This window comes from Gorilla gorilla, chromosome 20 (genome assembly GCF_029281585.2).
Source record: "Gorilla gorilla gorilla isolate KB3781 chromosome 20, NHGRI_mGorGor1-v2.1_pri, whole genome shotgun sequence".
Taxonomy (NCBI): Eukaryota; Metazoa; Chordata; class Mammalia; order Primates; family Hominidae; genus Gorilla; species Gorilla gorilla.
The window spans coordinates 21,098,965-21,121,202 of record NC_073244.2 but is presented as its reverse complement, the minus strand read 5'-3'; the positions used below and the strand labels follow the sequence as shown (position 1 = coordinate 21,121,202).

The window sequence follows — 22,238 nt, the reverse complement described above, 5'->3', positions numbered from 1 at the left end:
ATGGAGCTAAAAAGACTGCAGTTTTACTGCTTTTAAATACACAGTGTACTTTGAAGTAAGTTGAAATTCCCCAGGAGTGAGCTTAAGAGGCTCATTTACAAATAATCCCCACTGGAAATCAACAGCCTTTGTTTGCGTTTAGTTCACTCCCCATGAAGGCCTTTTCCTAGTGTAACAATACGTCCCTGGAAGTTTTGCTACCAGCATTTCCAGGAGTGTGGTCTGCAGCCAGCTCATCTTGCAGGACATTTGGGCGATAAAGAACCCCAGGCTCAAACAAGCGTGGGAAATAATGCATACTCCAGCCCCCTCCCTCTTGGAGACTTACAGTAAACATTAGCAAATTAAAGGCTCTGACAAGTCCTGCAAGGAGAAAAAATCTATTAACTGTTTAACCTTTTGTGTCCCAGGTGTACTTGTCCACACCTCTTTAGTGTCTGTGCAACTGCACATTTGTCTCTTGGAATCTGCCTTTGGGAATGTCAAGTTTATGACGTTGTTTGTTGTTGTGGGTTTTTTTGAGACAGAGTTTTTTTTGTTGCCCAGGCTGGAGTGCAGTCGTGTGATCTTGACTCACTGCAACCTCTGCCTCCTGGGTTCAACCGATTCTCCTGTCTCAGCCTCTTGAGTAGCTGGGATTATAGGCACCCGCCATTACTGCACCCAGCTAATTTTTGTATTTTCAGTAAAGACGGGATTTTACCATGTTGACCTGGGTAGTCTAGAACTCCTAACCTCAGGTGATCTCCCCATCTCGGCTTCCCAAAGTGCTGGGATTACAGGCGTGAGCCACCGCTCCTGGTCTAGTTTATGACATTGTTTTTATTTCAGAGCAAAACCCTTTCTTTGATTATACAATGCCTTTAGAAAGTATACATTGTGATTGGGTCCAAATTAATGACTTTTAACTGTTGTTTTAAGAAATGTTTTATCATTACTTTCAAGTTCCTGCCATAAAATAAGAGGAATGAACCATGAGAGCTAGATTAATGGAAGAAAATTCCAAATCCGGATGGGATCCACATTGCTTTCTGTTTCCTTAACCCCAGCTTTCTGCTATCCTGGCACTATTAGCATTTCAGGCCAGATGATTATTTATTATTGGTTGTTTTGCCTAGGTAAGGGGAGTGCTAGAAATGTATATAAAATATTTATCTTTTCCCAAATGTTTTAGTCGGTGTGGTTTGTGTATATTATGTCTGAATTTTCTGTGGGTTCTATGGTAAGGCACCACTGTTGACATTTTGGCTTTTTAAAAGTTAGGATATTCAAGTCAGCAGGTTAATTATTTGAGAATTTAGAGTAAGAATGAGGGTACCTGGGACCTGCTGTCAGCTTTGCCCTCTCTAGAATTCCCTTATTCAAGAATCTTCTGGCTGGGCGCGGTGGCTCACATCTGTAATCCCAGCACTTGGGAGGCTGAGGCAGGTTGATCACCTGAGGTCAGGAGTTTGAGACCAGCCTGACCAGCATAGCGAAACCCCGTCTCTACTAAAAATACAAAAATTAGTGGGCCTGGTGGTGTGCGCCTTTAGTCCCAGCTACTCAGGAGGCTGAGGAAGGAGAATCCCTTGAGCCCGGAGGCAGAGATTGCAGTGAGCTGAGATCTTGCCACGGTATTCCAGCCTGAGCGACAGCAAGGCTTTGTGTCAAAAAAAAAATCTTCAGGGGTTCCCCTTGCCCTTCTGATAAAGCCCATGCTCCCCACCACCTATAGGCCCCCTTGCTGTCCCTGGTGTGTTTTCTGCCAGTTGTTCCCTCACAGGGTTGATCGATGTTCCTGTCACACTGGCCTTTCCGTTCCTTGAATGTGCCAAGTACTTTTCACTTCCAGGCCTTCGCATGTGCTGTTCCCTCGGACTTGAATGCTCTTCCCTCTTCTCCTCATGAAAGTGACTCATTCTTCACTTTTTGGTTCTTGTCTAAACATATGTTTGAGCTGAGCATGATGGCTCATGCCTATAATCCCAGCACTTCAGGAGGCCAAGGCAAGAGGATTGCTTGAGGCCAGGAGTTTGAGACCAGGCTTAGCAACATGGCAAGATTTTGTTTCTACAAACATAGTAAATATATAGAGAATTAACTACCTCAGCATTTTCATTAGCAAAATACACGAAACAAATATCCTTACTCTAGCCTTTATTCTCATGCTGTTTGTGATACCTGACATATGGAAATAAAAATAAGCCTTTGAAATGGATGCTTTGATATAGGAGTCTTTGCTTCAATTTTTAGCAAGGATATTTCCTCAAAGATCCTTTCCGGATGTCCCAAACTAGGTCAGTCTTTTAATTTTTTTGAGACAGGATCTTGCTCTGTGGTCCAGGCTGGAGTGCAGTGGCACGGTGCAATCTCAGCTCGTGGTACCTCCATTTCCTGGGCTCAGGTGATCCTCCCACCTCAGCCTCCCAAGTAGCTGGGACTACAGATGCACAGTGCCATGCCTGGCTAATTTTTCTGTTTTTTTTAGAGATGGGATTTCTCTATGTTGCCCAGGGTGGCTTTGAACTCCTGACCTCAAGCAGTCTGCCTGCCTCGGCCTCCCAAAGTGCTGGGATTACAGGCATGAGCCACCGCGCCTAGTCAAGTTAGACTCTTAAAAAGTGTCATATATCTTTTTATCTTCGCGTCCACCGTAACTGTAATCAAGTAGTTTTCCGTCACGTGAGGGACTTCCACTCTTTGGAAGCAGGGGTTTTGATCACCGCTGTAGGCATTGAGTTAATAGCTAGCTACTAAGTAAATAACTGTAATCTTATCAACGAGGATATCAACTCTTTGACTCCTGATATTGGAGTCAGTGATTCACCTGCTGTGGGTTCTGATCCCAGCCCTGGCATCTGTTGTCCTTTGTGAGTCAGTTTCCCTCTTGCCAAAGCAATAGTTGTGATGAAAATGACTTGCGAAGTGAGGCCCTCCTAGCAGGCGGGTGGGCCAGCTGTTGTCTCGTTGATCAGATCTGTCTGTGTGTCTGTCTCACCTCGTTCTCCATTTGCAACTTAGGGCTCCGTGGCCTATGTGCCACAGCAGGCCTGGATTCAGAATGATTCTCTCCGAGAAAACATCCTTTTTGGATGTCAGCTGGAGGAACCATATTACAGGTCCGTGATACAGGCCTGTGCCCTCCTCCCAGACCTGGAAATCCTGCCCAGCGAGGATCGGACAGAGATTGGTGAGAAGGTCTGTATAGGTTGGATGTTGGCCCCTGAATCAGTCAGCTGTTGCTGTGTAACAAATGCTCTCACAATCTCAGTGGTCTGTGAGTCTGCTGCTATCAGCTGACCCGGCAGGGCTCAGCTGGGCGGCTCTGCTGCACTCTGCAGGCCAGCTGAACTTGGGTCCAGGCTGTGGGTGTGGCTCAGGTCTCCCTTACAGAGCTTTTGCTGGGGACCGGGGTGAGGGGTCCACAGCTTTCCAAAGGGGGGCTCTTCTCATGGTGGCAGCAGAGGCCCAAGATAGGCCCCCCAAAAAGCATGCAATGTCCCTTAAAGTACACTGTCCCTTCTACTCACAAAGCAAGTCACTTGGCCAAGCTCAAAGGCAAGGGACCAAGAAGGAAGTACATTCTACCTTTGTGGTCACATGACTGCAGAGTCACATGACAGAGGGCATGCTGTTGGGAGGAGGGGAGTCGATGATTCAGATGTTCACAGTCCCTGTCAAGATAGTCATAATACTGAAAATAGCACAATAGCTAACACTTACTGAGCATTTTCTCTTTCTTTTCTTTCTTTCTTTTTATTTATTTATTTATTTTTGAGATGGAGTCTCGCTCTCTTGCCCAGGCTGGAGTGCAGTGGCACGATCTCAGCTCACTGCAACCTCTGCCTCCCGGGTTCAGGTGATTCTCCTGCCTCAGCTTCCTGAGGGGCTGGAATTACAGGTGCATATCACCACACTTGGCTAATTTTTGTATTTTTAGTCGAGGCAGGGTTTCACCATGTTGGCCAGGTTGGTGTCTAACTCCTGACCTCAAGTGATCGGCTGGCCTCAGCCTCTCAAAGTTCTTTTTTTTTTTTTTTGAAATAGAGTCTCTCTCTGTCGCCCAGGCTAGAGTGTAGTGGCACACTCTTGGCTCATTGCAACCTCTGCCTCCTGAGTTCAAGTGATTCTCCTCCCTCAGCCTCTTGAATAGCTGGGACTACAGGCCCCTGCCACCATGCACGGCTGATTTCTGTATGTTTAGTAGAGATGGGATTTCGCTGTGTTGGCCATGCTGATCTTGAACTCCTGGCCTCAGGTGATCTGCCCACCTCTGTCTCTCACAATGCTGGGATTACAGATGTTAACCACCTCGCCTGGCCCATAACTTGAGTATTTTCTGTATGTTGGGAACTATGCTAAACATTTTACATGTAATTCTTCCTCACAGCCAGCCCATGGGTGGAATTTGTTGTTATACCTAGGTAATCATTGAGGAAAAGGAGGCACAGAGAGGCCAAGTGACTTACCTGAGGCCACACAGCCACAGAGCTGCAGAGAGCATGGTTCCTGTGTCCATGTTGTTACCTGCTCATTTTGTCATCTCTAAAAGGGCCATTCTCTGCCTCTCACCACTGCAGACCCTCCCTCCTGCTGTGCTCCATCCCCCAGGTTTTCCTGCTGCTTCACAGCAACCCTCAGCCCCTGCCCACCTCCACACCTTGGTCTGAGCCTTCCAGGCCTGGGGTGCCTCCCCTGCTGCTTGCCTGGCCACTTTGCTCTGGCACCCCGTGGTGGTCGTCTGGTGTGTCCCCTCTTGGAAGATCAAGAGTGCAAAGCACTGGCCCATTTCTGTTTTTAGTTACAAGCCAGGGGCTCTGTCGGCTTTCTTACGTGGTGAATGATGTTTAAAAATTGAGATAAGTCTGCAGCTCCTTGGAAATAAAAAATGAGTTATTGGCCGGGCACGGTAGCTCACGCCTATAATCCCAGCACTTTGGGAGACCAAGGTGGGAGGATTGCCTGAGGTCAAGGAGTTCGAGACCAGCCTGGGCAACATGGTGAAAACCCACCGCTACTAAAAATACAAAAAGTTGCCAGGCATGGTGCCGTGCACCTGTGGTCCCAGCCACTTAGGGGGCTGAGGTGAGAGGAGAACCTGGGAAGCGGAGATTACAGTGAGCCGAGGTTGTGCCACTGCACTCCAGCCTGGGCGACAGAGTGAGATTCTGTCTCCAAAAACAAAAAGAAGGCACGCGGCTGCCAGGACCCCACCTCAGTGCATAGGAGTCAGGGCAGGCATCTCAGGAGGGGCTGGGCAGTAACCTGTGATTTCCAGCCAAATAGGGAAACGACGTTGGCTTGTCTGTCATGTTGGGAGCTGGCGCTGCTGCTGGTCCATGCATTGTCTTTCCTCCTGGTGACTGGGATGTGGGCTGGATTTCAGCGTCCCCAGGCCGGAGCCTTGCTTCACCTATATGTGGCTTTGCCGGACAGTGACAGATCCAGAGTAAGCTGGCAAACACGGCAGCTGTCACCAACAGCAGCAGTAACAATAATATGACCACGTCCACCAGCGCCTTCCATGAGACTAAGGGATCAGGGCCTTCCCACTGGTCAACATGATTTGGTGCCGTCAGCCACCCTTCGCTGAGCACTCGCTGTGCGCCAGGTCCCCTGCTCAGCACCTCACGGGAGACTCAGGTTTTCTCTTTTGCCCAGTTGACAGGTGGGGCTAAACCCTGTGCCTGTGATCCCATCCTTGGTGGTGGTGGAGCTGGGGCCTGGCTCCAGGTTTGTGCAGGCGTGACCTCATGCCTTCAGCATCAAACTTAAAGAAGAGGAGGTGGGTGCAGCTCTGCAGGGCCTTCACCCGGGACCTGCTGTGTCCTGAGCAGGCTCTATGCCTTTCTTTCTTTCTTGTTTAAAGAGACAGGGTCTCATTCTGTCGCCCAGGCTGGAGTGCAGTGGCCCAGCCATAGCTCGTTGCAGCCTCAAACTCCTGGGCTCAAGCCATCTTCCCACTCAGCCTCCTGAATAGCTGGAACTACAGGCGCACGTCAGCAGGCTTGGCTAATTTTTTCTTTTCTTTCTTTTTTTTTTTTTTTTTTTGGTAGAGACAGGGTCTCCCTATATTGCTCAGGCTGGTCTCAAACCCCTGGCCTCAAGCAGTCCTTCCACCTTGGCCTCCCAAAGTTCTGGGATCACACCACACTCGGCCTGCTTCTACGTATCGTGAGTCTCAAGATTTCCCAGGAAACCCACTCCTGTGTATGTCTCTCCCCAGGGCGTGAACCTGTCTGGGGGCCAGAAGCAGCGCATGAGCCTGGCCTGGGCCGTGTACTCCAACGCTGACATTTACCTCTTCGATGATCCCCTCTCAGCAGTGGATGCCCATGTGGGAAAACACATCTTTGAAAATGTGATTGGCCCCAAGGGGATGCTGAAGAACAAGGTGCCTGCTGGCGGGGCGGGGCTTGGTGTTGGGCCGTCTCGCCCTTTGGTTAAGTCAGAACGTGTCCCCTTTAGGAGTCCTTTACTTTCTCTGGCTTTCTTTGTTTTTAATTGGACTTTAAAGAACACATTTCTCATGCTTGTCTTGGAAGCCTTCCTAAGACAGCCGTCTTGTACTTGTCTTTATAGGGGTAAGTCCTCCGTGCAGAGTTAACCTCATTGCCTCTGCATGGCCAAGGGAGGCCTCTCTTCCTGATTAAGTCACAGGGCTGGCTTCTTAGCGGGGAATCCCACCCCAAGACATTGCCTGTGACCTAGCAGGCTGCATTTTCTTACTTGCAGAGGTGTCTGTGGGTAGAGGGGTCAGAAAATTGCCACAACACCTTAACATGATAGGAAATAGTTCCTGTGTTCTTTTTATAGGGCAGTTGTGGTAATGGGTACACACTGGCTCTTTTTTTTCTCCCCCTGATTTTATTTTTTTGAGGTGGAGTTTCGCTATTGTTGCCCAGGCTGGAGTGCAGTGGCATGATCTCAGTTCACTGAGAGGCGGAGGCAACCTCCGCCTCCCGGGTTCAAGCACTTCTCCTGCTTTGGCCTCCCAAGTAGCTGGGATTTCAGGTGCGCACCACCACGCCTGGCTAACTTTTTGTATTTTTAGTAGAGTCGAGGTTTCACCATGTTGGTCAGGCTGGTCTCGAACTCCTGACCTCAAGTGATCTGCCCGCCTGGGTCTCTTGCAGTGCTGGGATTACAGGCGTGAGCCACCACAACCAGCTGTTTCCCCTGATTTTAAAACTAACACATCCCCATCGGGGGCATATAGATTAAGAAAAACATGAAAAAGAAAAATGGAAGCAGTTACACACATTCCACTGGTTAGAGGTTTTGTATTTTTTTCAAGTCTTTTTGCTCTGTGTGTAAACTTTTTAAATAGGGTTATCTTGTTACACGTATATATACAGGAAACATCGTGCTACATGACCTCTTGTAATCGTTCCCATACATACCACTAACATTCTGTGTAAACATATTTTAAAATAGTACAAAACATTTTTGAAAATTACTAAGTAATACAAGCCCATAGTAACAAAATTGAAAAGTACAAGAATATGGATATATTCTTATAATGTGTGTGTGTGTGTGTGTGTGTGTGTGTGTGCATGTATGTAAAGTAAATAAAGCTGGGCACGGTGAGTAATCCCAACACTTTTGGAGGCCTAGACCAGTGGATCACCTGAGGTCAGGAGTTTGAGACCAGCCTGGCCAACATGGTGAAACCCCATCTCTACTAAAAATACAAAAATCAGCCGAGTGTGGTGGTGCATGGCTGTAATCCCAGCTACTCAGGAAGCTGAGGCTGGAGAATGTCTTGAACCCGGGACGTGGAGGTTGCAGTGAGCTGAGATTGCGCCACTGCACTCTAGCCTGGGTAACAGAGCGAGACTCCGTCTCAGAAAATATATATAAATAAAATAAATAAAATAGTCCCTCTTCATCCTGCATCCCTAATCTTTAATTCTTCTCTTAGAGAGCAAGGGTTAGCAAATCTGGCCCACTGCCTGCTTTTTATATGGCTCTTGAGCTAAGAATGATGTGTGTGTTTTTAAATAGAAGAAATCTAAACAGGAAGAATATTTTATGACATTTGAAAATCGTATTAAATTTAGATATCAGTGTCCATAAATAAAACTTTATTGGAACATGGCCAATGTATTTTTTTTTTCTTTTTTTTCTGGAGACAGGGTTTTCCTCTGTTGTCCAGGCTGGAGTGCAGTGCCACAGTCATGGCATGGTAGCCTCCAGCTCCTCGGCTGAATCAATCCTCCTGCCTTCTGAGTAGCTCCTGGGACCACAGGCATGCAGCACCATGCCTGGCTAATTTATTGTTATTTTTATTTTGTGGAGACAGGTCTCACTATGTTTCCCAGGCTGGTTTCTAACTCTTGGCCTCAAGGAATCCTCCCGTTTTGGCCTGCCAAAGTGTGGGATTACAGGTGTGAGCCACTGCACGTGTCCTGTTCTTTAAAGCATCATCTACAGTTACTTCACCTCGGCAGGGCTGAGTTGGTGCCATGGCAACTGTAAGATCCATAAAGCTGAAAAGATTGACCGTTAGCTGTTTAAGGAAACATATGCTGACTTCTATTAATAGTTTGATGAATGTCTTCCCAAACTTTCAGATTTGCAGATAAAATGTATGCATGTGCATAGTTTGTAGTGGTTTTGGGGGTGGCTGACAGCGGGAGTTGTTTTAGAAAAAAATTAAGCCAGAGCTGGGCACGGTAGCGCATGCCTGTAGTCCCAGCACTTTTGTAAGCCAAGGGCGAATGGATCGCTTCAGTTCAGGAGTTCAAGATGAGCCTGGACAACATGATGAGACCCCTGTCTTGACAAAAAATACAAAAATTATGTGGGCATGGTGGCACGTATCTGTAGTCCCAGCTACTTGGGAGGCTGAGGCAGGAGAATCGCTTGAACCCAGGAAGCATAGGTTGCGGTGAGCTGAGGTCGCAGCACTGCACTCCAGCCTGGGCGACAGAGCGAGACCCTATCTCAAAAAAAAAAAAAAAAAAAAGAAAAAAATTAAGCCATTGGGCTGGGCGCAGCGGCTCACACCTGTAATCCTAAAACTTTGGGAGGCCGAGATAGGCAGATTGCCTGAGGTCAGGAGTTTGAGACCAGCCTGGGCAACGTGGTGAAACGCCATCTCTACTAGAATACAACAAAAAAAAAATCAGCCAGGTGTGGTGGCGGGCGTATGTAATCCCAGCTACGCGGAGGGAGGCTGAGGCACGGGAATTGCTTGAACCCGGGAGGCAGAGGTTGCAGTGAGCCGAGACCGTGCCACTGCACTCCAGCCTGGACAACAAAGTGAAACTCTGTCTCAAAAAAAAAAAAAAAAAGCCATTGCATACGAACTGTTTTGCTGTGGCACCATCCTTTTATTCCTTTACACACTTGTATGGTTCCCTCCCTACCTCTTGTCATTCAGGTTTTTGTTAAAAAATAACCTTCCCCATTACCTTTGTTAAAATTGCAAAACCCGCACACTTGGTACACCCGTTCCCCTTTTTGCTGCGTTTTTGCCATTCAGCAAGCACTATTCTACTAGTGTTCGTTTCTCCTGCGGCCCTTCCCCAGCTTTTAGCTCAGCACCTGAGGCGTGGCAGGCCCTTTGCACATGCAGGTTACAGGACCGTGTGCACAGGTTCAGCTGCTCCTGGATGCTGTTATCGCAGGTGCGTGTCCCACCTTCAGACCTGAGTTTTTCCCGCCAGGTGTTCGTCGGCTCATTCCTCCTTTAGTCTTCACTCTGCCAAGCTAGGCAGTCTCACACATGTGCACTGACGTGGCCGGGTGTCCTCTTTGCCCACAGACGCAGATCTTGGTCACGCAGAGTATGAGCTACTTGCCGCAGGTGGACGTCATCATCGTCATGAGTGGCGGCAAGATCTCTGAGATGGGCTCCTACCAGGAGCTGCTGGCCCGAGACGGCGCCTTCGCCGAGCTCCTGCGTACCTATGCCAGCACAGAGCAGGAGCAGGACGCAGAGGAGAACGGTAGGGGCAGCCCCAGAGTTCCACCTGCTCAGGGTGTCTGGCAACTTGAAGGGCCACATTGGCCTCTTTGAGGTTGCCACCAGCCACTTGGGGAAGGCGGCTCATCAGGGCATGACGGTGGGAGCTGGATGGAGCCCCCTAAAGAAGCAATGTGGAAAACCACCTTAGTCCCTGCAGCGCTGAATTGGGAGAGAGTCTCGGTGCTTTATGGCCAGGGGACGGGAGCACCAGGCTTCAGCTCAGCTGACCTCAGGGCAGGGTCTAGCGCCTTCCTGGAACATGACCTTGGACCTGATGAGTTTCAGGGTCCTTATGGCAAAAATGGGAACGATGGTAATTAAAGTCCTGGCTCTCGGGGCTGAGAGAAACTGAGGACATACGTGACACAAGAGATGTGAGGGTCGTGAGGTGAAGCACGGAGTTAAGCTGGCAGGCTCGGGTTGGTGACGTCTGGGTTCAGTCCCCGGCCGCTCATCTCCCCAGCTATGTGACGTCAGGCCTGCCCTTCAGACCCATCTGAGCTTCACTTTCCTCCCTCATAAAGCAGTTCAGCAGGGCCAGACGTGGTGGTTCCCAACACTTGTAATCCCAACACATAGAGAGGCTGAGGTGGGAGGATGGGATCGCTCCAGCTCAGGAGTTTGAGATCATCCTCGGTAGCATGGCGAAACCTCATCTCTACAAAAAATACAAAAAATTTGCCAGGCAGAGTGGCTCACGTCTGTAATCCCAGCACTTTGGGAGGCCGTGGTGGGTGGATCCCTTGAGGCCAGGAGGAGTTCAAGACCAGCCTGGCCAACACACTGAAACCCCAACTCTACAAAAAAAAAAAAAAAAAAAAAAAATTCAGATGCTATTAAGTGCTTTGGAGGGGAAACAAAAAAGACAATGCCATGGGCTGAGGAGTGATGGGTGTCATTGTGGCAACTCAGGCAGGGGATAGGGAAACCCTCTCTGGGGAGGTTGCATTGGCATGGGAAGGAGCCAGCAGGGAGAAGATCTGGGAACAGTGTTGTGGGCAGAGGGAACAGCCAGTGCAAAGGCCTCAGGACCAGCGTGAGCTCAATTTGTTTACAAAACAAAAAGGGTGGTGTGGCCAGACCATGGTGTGCCAGGACGTGGGGGGCAGGAGAAGAGGTCAGCACAGTGATTGTCCTGCAGGGCCTTCCAGGTGGGTTTTGGTCTAACTGCCCTGGGAAGCCACTGAGTGTCAGAGAGGCAAAGTGACCAGCCCCAGGATACACAGCAGCTGCTGGCAGGGTTGGTTCTCAGGTTGGTCTCTGAGTTTCTCATCCTTTGCCTGGGGTGGGAGTGGGAGCTCCTTCTCTGCAGAGATCCTAGTGGTCTCTAATAAGTGCTTTTTTGAGATGTAATTCACACACGTAGGCTGGGCGCAGTGGCTCACGCCTGTAATCCCAGCACTGTGGGAGGCTGACACAGGTGGATCACCTGAGGTCAGGAGTTCGAGACCAGCCTGGCCAACCTGATGAAACCCTGTCTCTACTAAAAATACAAAAATTATCCTGGCATGGTGGCGCACACCTATAGGCCCAGCTACTGGGGAGGCTGAGGCAGGAGAATAGTTTGAACCTGGGAGGCGGAGGTTGCAGTGAACCGAGATCGTGCCACTACACTCCAGCTTGGGCAACAGAGCAAGACTTAGTCTCAGAAAAACAAAACAAAAGAAAACAAAAATTCATACAACATACAATTAACCCACTTAAATCACACAATCCAACCATCACCACAGTCAGGTTTAGAACTTTTTTAAATCACCCCCAAAAGAAACCCCAATCCATCAGCCATGACTCCCTGTTTTCCCCAGCACCTCCCAAGCCCTAGGCAACCACTAATCTTTCTGTCTCTGTAGAATTGTTTATTCTGGACATTTCATATAAATGGCATCACAATAGGTGGAATGTTGTGACTGGCGGCCTTTACGCTTAGCGTGATGTTTTCAAGGTTCATCTATGTTGTAGCTTCATTTCCTTTTATTGCGGAATAATATGCCATTGTGCAGATAGACCATACTGTGTTGATCTGTTCACTGGTTGATGGACATTCAGGTTTTTTCCACTTTCTGACTCTTGTGAATACTGCTGTCATGAGCCCTGGTGGTTTTAAAGGAAAAGTTGGTGGCCAGGTGTGGTGGTTTGTGCCTGTAATCCCACCACTTTGGGAGGTCAAGGTGGGTGGATCACTTGAGGTTAGGAGTTCAAGACCAGCCTGGGCAGCATGGTGAAACCTCGTCTCTACTAAAAGTACAAACATTAGGTGGGATGGTGGTGCACACCTGTAGTCCCGGCTATTCGGGAGGCTGAGGTGGGGGAATCGCTTGAGCCTGGGAGTCAGGCTGCTGTGAGCCAAACGCATGCCACTGCGCTCCATCCGGCCTGGGTGACAGAGCAAGACCATGTCTCAAAAAACAGTTGGATTTTTGTTTCTTGCCAGTGCATGATAGCTGACATTCCCTTCAGCTTTTAAATTATTTGATTAGACTGAATTTCTGCATGTTCATTCCCTTGTGGTTGGGAAGTTCTACCTTGAGTCTAGCCTGTTTCTTCTTGCTGCAGAATCCCCCTTTGTCTGTCTCTCAGCCCGAGCAATGCATTGTTGCAACTTCTTGGTGACTTTTTCACTGACCTGCTTGGCAGGCTACTTTTAGGTGGCAATACCCTTTGTGCTCTCTAAATCAAAATGTGTGGGTTTAGCTGAATCTTTTGCCCAGCGTGAGGTCTGTCTCTCTACCCTTCCATCCAGGTGAGCAAAAAATGTCCTTAAATGTCCCCTTTCTTTCCGAGCTGCTAGAGTATCCAAGCAGTGTATACAGAACATGGAAGGCTGCCAGATGCTTTGTGATTTTTGTACACATCAGCACTTAATTTGGTGATGCAAATGCCGCCCACCACCCTGGCACCTCATGCGTTCATTTTCCCAGTTTGACCTCCCCACCTGCTGCCTTTGAGGTTACATAGAAGTCCTTGGCAGTGGGTCTTACATCAAACTGGGGCACCCCCCTCTCTCACCACCCACCCTTTTCCATTGCTCTGGAGGGGCCCTGGCTATAAAGTCTTGACATCAGGGTCTGGTCTTGCCCAGCCTTAGCCAACTCGAAGCGCCAATGACCTTGGGTTTGTTTAAACCACATTTTTGGCTCTTCCTAAAGGGGAACTTTTTTCCTTGTTGGATTAATCAGCTCTTTTTTTTTTAGAACACCCAGGCTGAAGGGGTGCAGGTGTTGGTATTTGGTTTGGGAGAATCCTTGAGGGGGGATGGGCAGGAACCAGGCTTGTGAATGGGGCCATACCGACCTCTCTCCCGGGATATTCAGTTTACTGATTTCTAAGAAATATATCTTTTTTACTGTTTGTCTCCCTCTCTCCTTTTTTTTTTTTTTTTTTCAACTTTTAATGGCATTCCTTCTATTCCTAATTTATTCCCAATTTATTCCCATGCCATAAGCTTTTGTTTCTTCAATTTCTTCTGGGATATATTTTTCTTCTGTGCAGCCTCCCCTTCCGATTTAGGAACAGTTCCCTTTCAGGCAGGATCATCTGGATGTGGCAGGGTGAGCTCACGTATGGGTTAATCCGACCGACCCTGAGCTCTGTAGGTCCGGTAATGCAACTTAGGTGCTTTCTTCAGTTGGATATGCTCAAGGACCAGAGAATCTGCATCTGAACCCTTAAGTTGAGTGTGACTCTCTGTATTTTTAAGCATGTGCAGCAGAAATTCAGTGCTCTTTTTGGGCCGCCGACCTTGTGGCCAGCCCCACTTCTTGGCCTGGGTACATCTACCAACTCCACCATTATAATGTCAGAATGGTACATGTTGTTTCTGTAAAGTGGCATCTTTCTGATACTTTGTGGCCTTTTGTATGTGCATACCTTTGATGGCCTGGGCGCTTTCAGGAGTGTTCTTTTCCTTTTTCTTTTTTTTTTTTTTGAGACGGAGTGTTGCTCTGTCGCCCAGGCTGGAGTGCAGTGGCGCGATCTTGGCTCACTGCAAGCTCTGCCGCCCGGGTTCACGCCATTCTCCTGCCTCAGCCTCCCGAGTAGCTGGGACTACAGGCGCCTGCCACCACGCCCGGCTAATTTTTTTTGTATTTTTAGTAGAAACGGGGTTTCACTGTGTTAGGATGGTCTCGATCTCTTGACATCATGATCCGCCCGCCTCGGCCTCCCAAAGTGCTGGGATTACAGGCGTGAGCCACTGCGCCTGGCCTTTTTTTTTTTTTTTTTTTTTGATACAGAGTCTCACTCTGTTGCCCAGGCTGGAGTGTAGTGGCACGATCTTGGGCTTACTGCAGCCTCCACCTCCCGGGTTCAAGAAATTCTTGTGCTTCAGCCGCTCGAGTAGCTAGAGTTACAGGCATGTGCCACCACGCCCGGCTAATTTTTGTATTTTTAGTAGAGATGGGGTTTCACCATGCTGACCAGGCTGGTCTCAAACTCCTGGCCTCAAGGGATCCTCCTGCCTCAGCCTCCCAAGGTGTTGGGATAACAGGCCTGAGCCACCATGCCCGGCCTCACAAATGTTCTTAAGGTGAACACGAAGATTTGAACCTCTTGATCTGCATGATTCTGTGGTGTTTTCTGGATAAAGTGAATAGTGAACCATTTTCACAGATTGCCTCAAGCACCTTAGGGGAACAGATTTTTAAGGGATTTAAAAAAATGGCTCATTAACCTTCATACCTGGAAGGTAAAACACATCTTCATGACTCTGGTTTCTTTCTTAGGAACCTAATACCTAGAGCAGTGGTTTTTCATCAGGGGCAAGTTGCCCCCACCCTGGGGACAGTTGGCAATGTTTGGAGACATGTTTGGATGTCAAAACTGGAGTGGGGTTTGCCCATGGCAGGCAACCAGGGTAGAGGCCAGCGATGTCGCTAAACATCCTATAGCACTCAAGACGAATTCACCCTTACCCTGCCCCCCGTGACAGGGAATCCGGTCGCCAGGACATCCAAAGCACCATGAGCAAGAAACCCGGTGTGCTCCGACTTCACACTGCTGAATTCTTCCCTTGTCCTCTTGGGAGAAGGATCTTTATTCCAACAATGTGGCCATTTTTCTCTTTTAAAAATTTTATTTATGTATTTTTACGTTTTTTTATAGAGATGGGATATCACTCTGTTGCCCAGGCTGGTCTCGAACTCCTGGGCTCAAGCGATCCTCCCACCTTGACCTCCCAAAATGCAAATGCTGGGATTATAAGCATGAGTCGCGGCACCTGGCCTGTGGCCATTTTTCAAAACCTTGCTTGAACCATCTGTTAACCTCATGGCAAATACTTTTCCCTCTTAAGTATTTACCGAGTTTTTCTTAATGATTATAAAAGCAATATGTGCTCATCGTAGACATTTGCAAACTACAAAAGAGTACAAAGAATCAGGAAAAAAGTGGCTCATAACTGTAATGCCAGGACTTTGGGAGGCCAAGGTAGGCGGATCACCTGAGGTCAGGAGTTCGAGACCAGCCTCGCCAACATGGTGAAACCCCATCTCTACTAAAAATACAGAAATGTCAAGAGGCTGAGGCAGGAGAATCGCTTGAACCCCAAGCAGTGGAGACTACAGTAAGCTGAGATCGCACCAATGCACTCCAGCCTCGGTGACAGAGTGAGACTCCATCTCAAAAGAAGAAGAAGAATTAATTAATTAATTAAAAATAAAAATAATAGCCATCTTGGCAACAATTCATGCTGCCTAAATGAGGAGGCAGGGCGAGCTGTGGAGCCCTCTTGGGGGCCTGGTCAGCAGGGTACCTGTCCTCCACCCCCTAGTGCCTGGTATCCCTGGGGTGAAGCCAACTGAGCATGGAGACTGAGAGCCTGCCAAGAGCAAAAGAGGTTTTCAGGAGGGGACCTCAAGAAGCCTGGTTCCAATGCCAGCATGAGCATCTGGTTCTCAGTCAGTGTTCCTCCTGGGCATTCTGCAGGAGATCATTTCTTTTGTTTTCTTTTCTTTTGAGACAGAGTCTCACTCTGTTCCCCAGGCTGCAGTGCAGTGGTGCGATCTCCGCTCACTGCAACCCCCGCCTCCTGAGTTCAAGTGATTCTCCTGCCTCAGCCTCCTAAGTAGCTAGGACTACAGGTGCCTGCCACCACGCCCGGCTAATTTTTATATTTTTAGTAGAGACGAGGTTTCGCCATGTTGGCCAGGCTGGTCTCGAACTCCTGACCTCAGGTGATCCACCCACCTCGGGCTCCCAAAGTGCTGGGATTACAGGTGTGAGCCACCGCGCCCAGTAAGTTTCCATTTTAAACACTCCACAGTCTGTATTTCCTATGAATTGGTACTTGGATCTACAGACTTGTTTGTATTTGTGTTCAATCTTTTTGCCAAAAAATATTTCATAAATGGTGTTGAGCGTGCTTTCCTCACAGACGCACAATGACCAATTGTCTCTTTGTGGTATCAGCAGCCATTGGTGCTTGATGACAGGATCCACAGTTCATTAGGAGTGCTTCTTTATTTCTGTTTGGTGAGGTGACCAGGTCACCAACCCTTCCCAGTTCACCTGGAACTTCCCCCGTTTTGGTACCTTCAGTCCCATGTCCCAGGAAACCACTCAGTCCCAGGACAGCTGGTCACCCTGCAGGAAAGCCATGTTTTAGGCAGTGACTCTTCCCACCCCCACTCTGCCTCCCTTTGCCATAGTGGGCAGAGAAGTAGGAGACAGGATGTGGATAATGGGCTGGAGAATGCAGGGCGAGGGGTCTGTATCTAGTGGCCAGTCTTGGGTGTAATTGACACCTTAGTAGTTGTCCACCTAGTATCCGCTTTCACCTTCTTGCAATCCCCTGATTTTTGATTAGGTAATGGTCCCTACCCACAGCCCACATGCTTCACGGGCACTGATGCTAGCCCCAGCTTCCATGACCAGCTGCTCCCTTCCAGAACCCAGGACGAAGCCGGTCAGTGGAAGCCAGTCCCCATGCCACACCTTGGGCCAATAAATCACAAGGGGTAATTTGTCAGAGGCATTTGGGAAAACATTTCCTTATTCTTTTTTAAAAAAATTATATTTACTTTTATTTTTTTCATCTAGAATTTCTGATGAAGATCACTCTTTAAAATATGTATATGTGGCCGGGAACGATGGCTCACACCTGTAATCCCAGCATTTTGGGAGGCTGAGGCGGGCAGATCATGAGGTCAGGAGATTGAGACTCTCCTGGCTAATATGGTGAAACCCCGTCTCTACTAAAAGTACAAAAAATCAGCAGGGCGTGGCATCGTGCGCCTGTAGTCCTAGCTACTCGGGAGGCTGAGGCAGGAGAATGGCGTGAACCTGGGAGGTGGGGCTTGCAGTGAGCCAAGATCGCGCCACTGCACTCCAGCCTGGGCGACAGAGCGAGACTCCGTCTCTCAAAAATAAATAAATAAATAAATAAGTAAATAAAGTATGTGTATGTGTATGTACGTATGTACACACACACACACCATTCAACCATTGGCTGGGCATGGTGGCTCACACCTTCCTGCACTTTGGGAAGCTGAGGCAGGAGGATATCCTGAGCCCAGGAGTTTGAGACCTGCCTGAGCATCATAGTGAGACCCCATCAGAACAAAAAAAATGGTTTAATTACAACATATATAATTGAATTTTATTTTATATATTATATATATGTTTATATATAGACCATAGATATATAGATATATATATAGATATATATATATATATATATATATATATATATATAATTCAAATAGTTGAATTTAGGCTGGTCAAGGTGGGTCACACCTGTAATCCCAGCACTTTGGGAGATTGAGGCAGGTGGATCACACCTCAGGTCAGGAGTTCGAGACCAGCCTGGCCAACATGATGAAACCCCATCTCTACTAAAAATACAAAAATTAGCCGGGTGTGGTGGCAAGCGCCAGTAATCCCAGCTACTCAGGAGGCGAGTTTATGTTACTTTGTGTAAACATATGCTTTCATTCCTCTCAGTGAGAGATACCTAGGAATAAGATTGCTGGATCAATTTATCTTTACATTTTTATTAAACTTTCCAACTGCTTTCCAAAGTGGCAGGCCCCATTTTACTTTCCTACCGGCAATGTGGGAGAGTTTCTGTTTCTCCATATCCTCACCACTTATTATTCTCTTTTTGAGTATTAGTCATCCTAGTGGATATGAAGTAGTATCTCATTATGCATTGCTTTTCTTAAAGATATGGTCTCACTCCGTTGCCCAGGCTGGAGTAGAGTGGCACAATCATAGCTCACAGTAGCCTCAAACTTCTGGGCTAAAACTATCCCCCCACCTCAGCCTCAGCCTCCTTAGTGGCTAGGACTAAAGGCACACACCACTGCGCCTGGCTAATTTTTTACCTTTTTTTTTTTTTTTTTTTTTTGAGATAGAGTTTAGCTTTTATTGCCCAGGCTGGAGTGCAACGGTACGATCTCGGCTCACCGCAACCTCCACCTCCCGGGTTCAAGCAATTCTCCTGCCTCAGCCTCCCAAGTAGCTGGGATTACAGGCATGTGCCACCATGCCTGGCTAATTTTGCATTTTTAGTAGAGACAGGGTTTCTACATGTTGGTCAGGCTGGTCTTGAACTCCCGACCTCAGGCGATCTGCCCGCTCTGGCCTCCCAAAGTGCTGGGATTACAGGTATAAGCCACCATGCCCAGCTCTCTGGGTTCTTTCCTTCCTTACTTCCTTCCTTCCTTTCTTTCTTCTTTCATTCTTTCTTTTTTCTTTTTTTTTTTTTTGTAGAAGCCACAGGAAGAAACAAATCATGAGGGGATGCTTTGACAAGCTACAAACACTGGAGTCATAATATACCTGTATTTAACTTGGTAAATCCAACTATGCATGTTTGAATGTGAGAGAGACAGAGAAAGAGACAGAAATGAGACCGACAGAAAGAATAATGCTTTAAATAATGCAGGGGTTTCTGCCCTCCACTCTGTAAGAACATAGAACCCATGAGCTGAATAGAAGGAGGAGAGGGCACAGCTGTCCTTCCCTCAGCCTGTCTCAATCCAGGACCTTCACATTCCCTATGCTCAGCATGACTCCAGCATTTTGTTTTTGTTTTTGTTTTTAAGACAGAGTCTCACTCTGTCACCCAGGCTGGATTGCATTGGCACGATTTCAGCTCAGTGAAGCATCCACCTCCCGGGTTCAAGCGTTTCTCCTGCTTCAGCCTCCTGAGTAGCTAGGACTACAGGGACGTACCACCACACCTGGCTAATTTTTTTTGTATTTTTAGTAGAGATGGGGGTTTTACCTTCGTGGTCAGCCTGGTCTCAAATTCCTGGCCTCAAGTGATCCACCCACCCCAGCCTCCCAAAGTGCTGAGATTACAGGTGTGAGTTACTGCACCCTGCTTATTTATTTTTGAAAGACGGTCTCACTATGTTGTCCAGGCTGGACTGCAGTGGTGCCATCAGAGCTCACTGTAGCCTCGAACTCCTGGCCTCAAGGGATGTCCCTGCCTCAGCCTTCCAAGTAGCTGGGACTACAAGCACACAGTACCTCATTGGCTATTATATCTTTTTATATATTTATTTATTTGTTTGTTTATTTTTTCAGACAGAGTTTTGCTTTTATTGCCCAGGCTGGAGTGCAATGGCGTGATCTCGGCCACCGCAACCTCTGCCTCCCGGGTTCAAGCGATTCTTCTGCCTCAGCCTCCCGAGTAGCTGGGATTACAGGCATGCATCACCATGCCTGGCTAATTTTTTTTTTTAATTTTTTTTATTTTTAGTAGAGATGGGGTTTCTCCATGTTGGTCAGGCTGGTCTTGAACTCCCGACCTCAGGTGATCCACCCACCTCAACCTTCCAAAGTGCTGGGATTACAGGCATGAGCCACCGCGCCCGGCTGGCTATTATATCTTTAACACATCTCCAAGGTTTCCTCATCTCCATTTTGAACAGAGAGGGCTTCAGCAGGTAACAGCATCTGGCCTAAATGTATTTTATTTCTTTTGTATATGTTTTGTTTTGTTTTCTGTTCCTGTTTTTTTTTTTTTTTTTTTTTGACACGGAGTCTGTGTCATCTCGGCTTACTGCAAACTCCATCTCCCAGGTTCAAGCGATTCTCCTGCCTCAGCCTTCCAAGTAGCTGGGATTACAGGTGCGCACCACCACGCCCAGCTAATTTTTGTATTTTTAGTAGAGACAGGGTTTTGCCATGTTGGTCAGGCTGGTCTTAAACTCCTGACCTCAGGTGATTCACCCGCCTCGGCCTCCCAAAGTGCTGGGATTACAGGCGTGAGCTACTGCACTCTGCCTATAAAAAATTTAAGGCCAGGTGTGGTGGCTCATGGCTGTAATCCCGGGACTTTGGGAGGCTGAGGTGGGCAGATCACATGAGGTCAGGAGTTTGAGACCAGCCTGGCAACATCGTGAAACCCCCGTCTCTACTAAAACTACAAAAATTAGTTGGGTGTGGTGGCACGCGCCTATAGTCCCAGCTACTTGGGACTTAAAGCAGGAGAATCTCTTGAACCTGGTAGGTGGAGGTTTCAGTGAGCCGAGACCGCAATAGTGCATTCCAACCTGGGCGACAGAGCAAGACTCCATCTCCAAAAAAAAAAAAAAATCCAGTTTATCACCTGTATCACAGGCAGTACTGGTGTTCTGCTGTTTTCTGGTAAAATCTTCACTTCATGTTTTAAAATTTGTGGTAATGTACCAAGTATCACAGCCAATTCGTTAATCTTCCTTTCTTATAAATTATACTATTAGTTTTGCCTCTTTTTTTTTTTTTTTTTTGAGACAGAGTCTTGCTCTGTCACCCAGGCTGGAGTGCAGTGGCACGATCTCGGCTCACTGCCAGCTCCACCTCCCAGGTTCACGCCATTCTCCTGCCTCGGCCTCCCAAGTAGCTGGGATTACAGGCGCCCACCACCACGGCCAGCTAATTTTTTGTATTTTTAGTAGAGACAGGGTTTCACCATGTTAGCCAGGATGGTCTCGATCTCCTGACCTTGTGATCCACCCGTCTCGGCCTCCCAAAGTGCTGGGATTACAGGCACGAGCCACCGTGCCTGGCTTTTTTTTTTATTTTAAGACGGAGTTTTGCTCTTGTTGCCCAGGCTGGAGTGCAATGGCGCGATCTCAGCTCACTGCAACCTCTGCCTCCCGGGTTCAAGGGATTGTCCTGCCTCAGCCTTCTGAGTAGCTGGGATTACAGGCATGTGCCACCATGCCTGGCTAATTTTTGTATTTTTAGTAGAGACGGGGTTTCACCATGTTGGTCAGGCTGGTCTCGAACTCCTAACCTCGTGATCCGCCTGCCTCAGCCTCCCAAAGTGCTGGGATTACAGGCGTGAGCCACCATGCCCAGCCAAATCTAGGGCTGGAACATGGCTGCAGCATACAAATAGAATTGAATTCCATAGTTTTGTTAACCCTGTTTTTTGTTTGTTTGTTTGTAGTTGTTGCTGTTTGTGAGACAGAGTCTCGCTCTGTCGCCTAGGCTGGAGTGCAGTGGTGCAATCTCGGCTCACTGCAAACTCTGCCTCCTGGGTTCAAACTATTCTTCTGCCTCAGCCTCCCAAGTAGGTGGGACTACAGGTGCCCACCACCACACCCGGCTAATTTTTGTATTTTATTAGAGACAGGGTTTCACCATATTGGCCAGGCTGGTCTGGAACTCCTGACCTTGTGATCCGCCCACCTCGGCCTCCCAAAGTGCTGGGATTACAGGCATGAGCCATCACACCCAGCCCCTGTTTTGTTTTTGTTTTGCTTGTTTCTTAGGGTTGTTTTTCTATTTATGGTAAAGGCATTGGCTTTCCATTTGTAGCATCAATAGAATATTTCCTGTTTACAATAACCGTATGTCATAGTAAATGGTAAAGGGATTTAAAGCAGTGGTTTTCAGCTGCCAGAGGCCTGAGAGAGTTTGGGCACACTCTGTATGATCAGGCAGAAGGCCTGTGGGAAGTTTAGCTGAGGACAGGGCCAGGAAAGGTGATGGACAGTGGGGGTCTGTCCTGGTCACCAGGCCCCTGGGTCCTGCCCACCTGCTTGGAGCTCCCCACCCATCACACATGATGCTGCCAAGCCCTCTGGGTATTGTGGGCAAATACCTTAGGAGAGAAGCTGATGAACTTTGTTTCCTGAAATGCACAGATTCCTTGGACATCCCTGAGAGGTCAATCATGAAAGTCAACTTGCTTTTCTCCCCCTCATTTGGGTTCAGAATTTAAAGTCCACACACACAGGCAGTAAGATGATATAGATAAGGACCTCATCACTCGGTTTCGGATGTTAAAATGTCTAGGTGGGTTAGGGGTGATTTGAGATCACACAACCTTGTGCCACAAAGA

The 22,238-nt window shown here is 48.0% G+C and overlaps 1 protein-coding gene across 2 annotated transcripts in view; it reads left to right on the top strand.

The window, feature by feature from the left end:
* The window catches only part of LOC115933039 (sortilin-related receptor-like), a 224,638-nt gene that overhangs the window by 35,954 nt on the left and 166,446 nt on the right, over window positions 1-22,238 (top strand). For both annotated transcript variants that reach the window (XM_055372001.2, XM_055372000.2), the window contains exons 10-12: window positions 3,004-3,180; window positions 6,209-6,376; window positions 9,755-9,938. In XM_055372001.2, coding sequence (XP_055227976.1) covers window positions 3,004-3,180; window positions 6,209-6,376; window positions 9,755-9,938 — 529 coding nt within the window. The remainder of the gene's footprint in view (window positions 1-3,003; window positions 3,181-6,208; window positions 6,377-9,754; window positions 9,939-22,238) is intronic.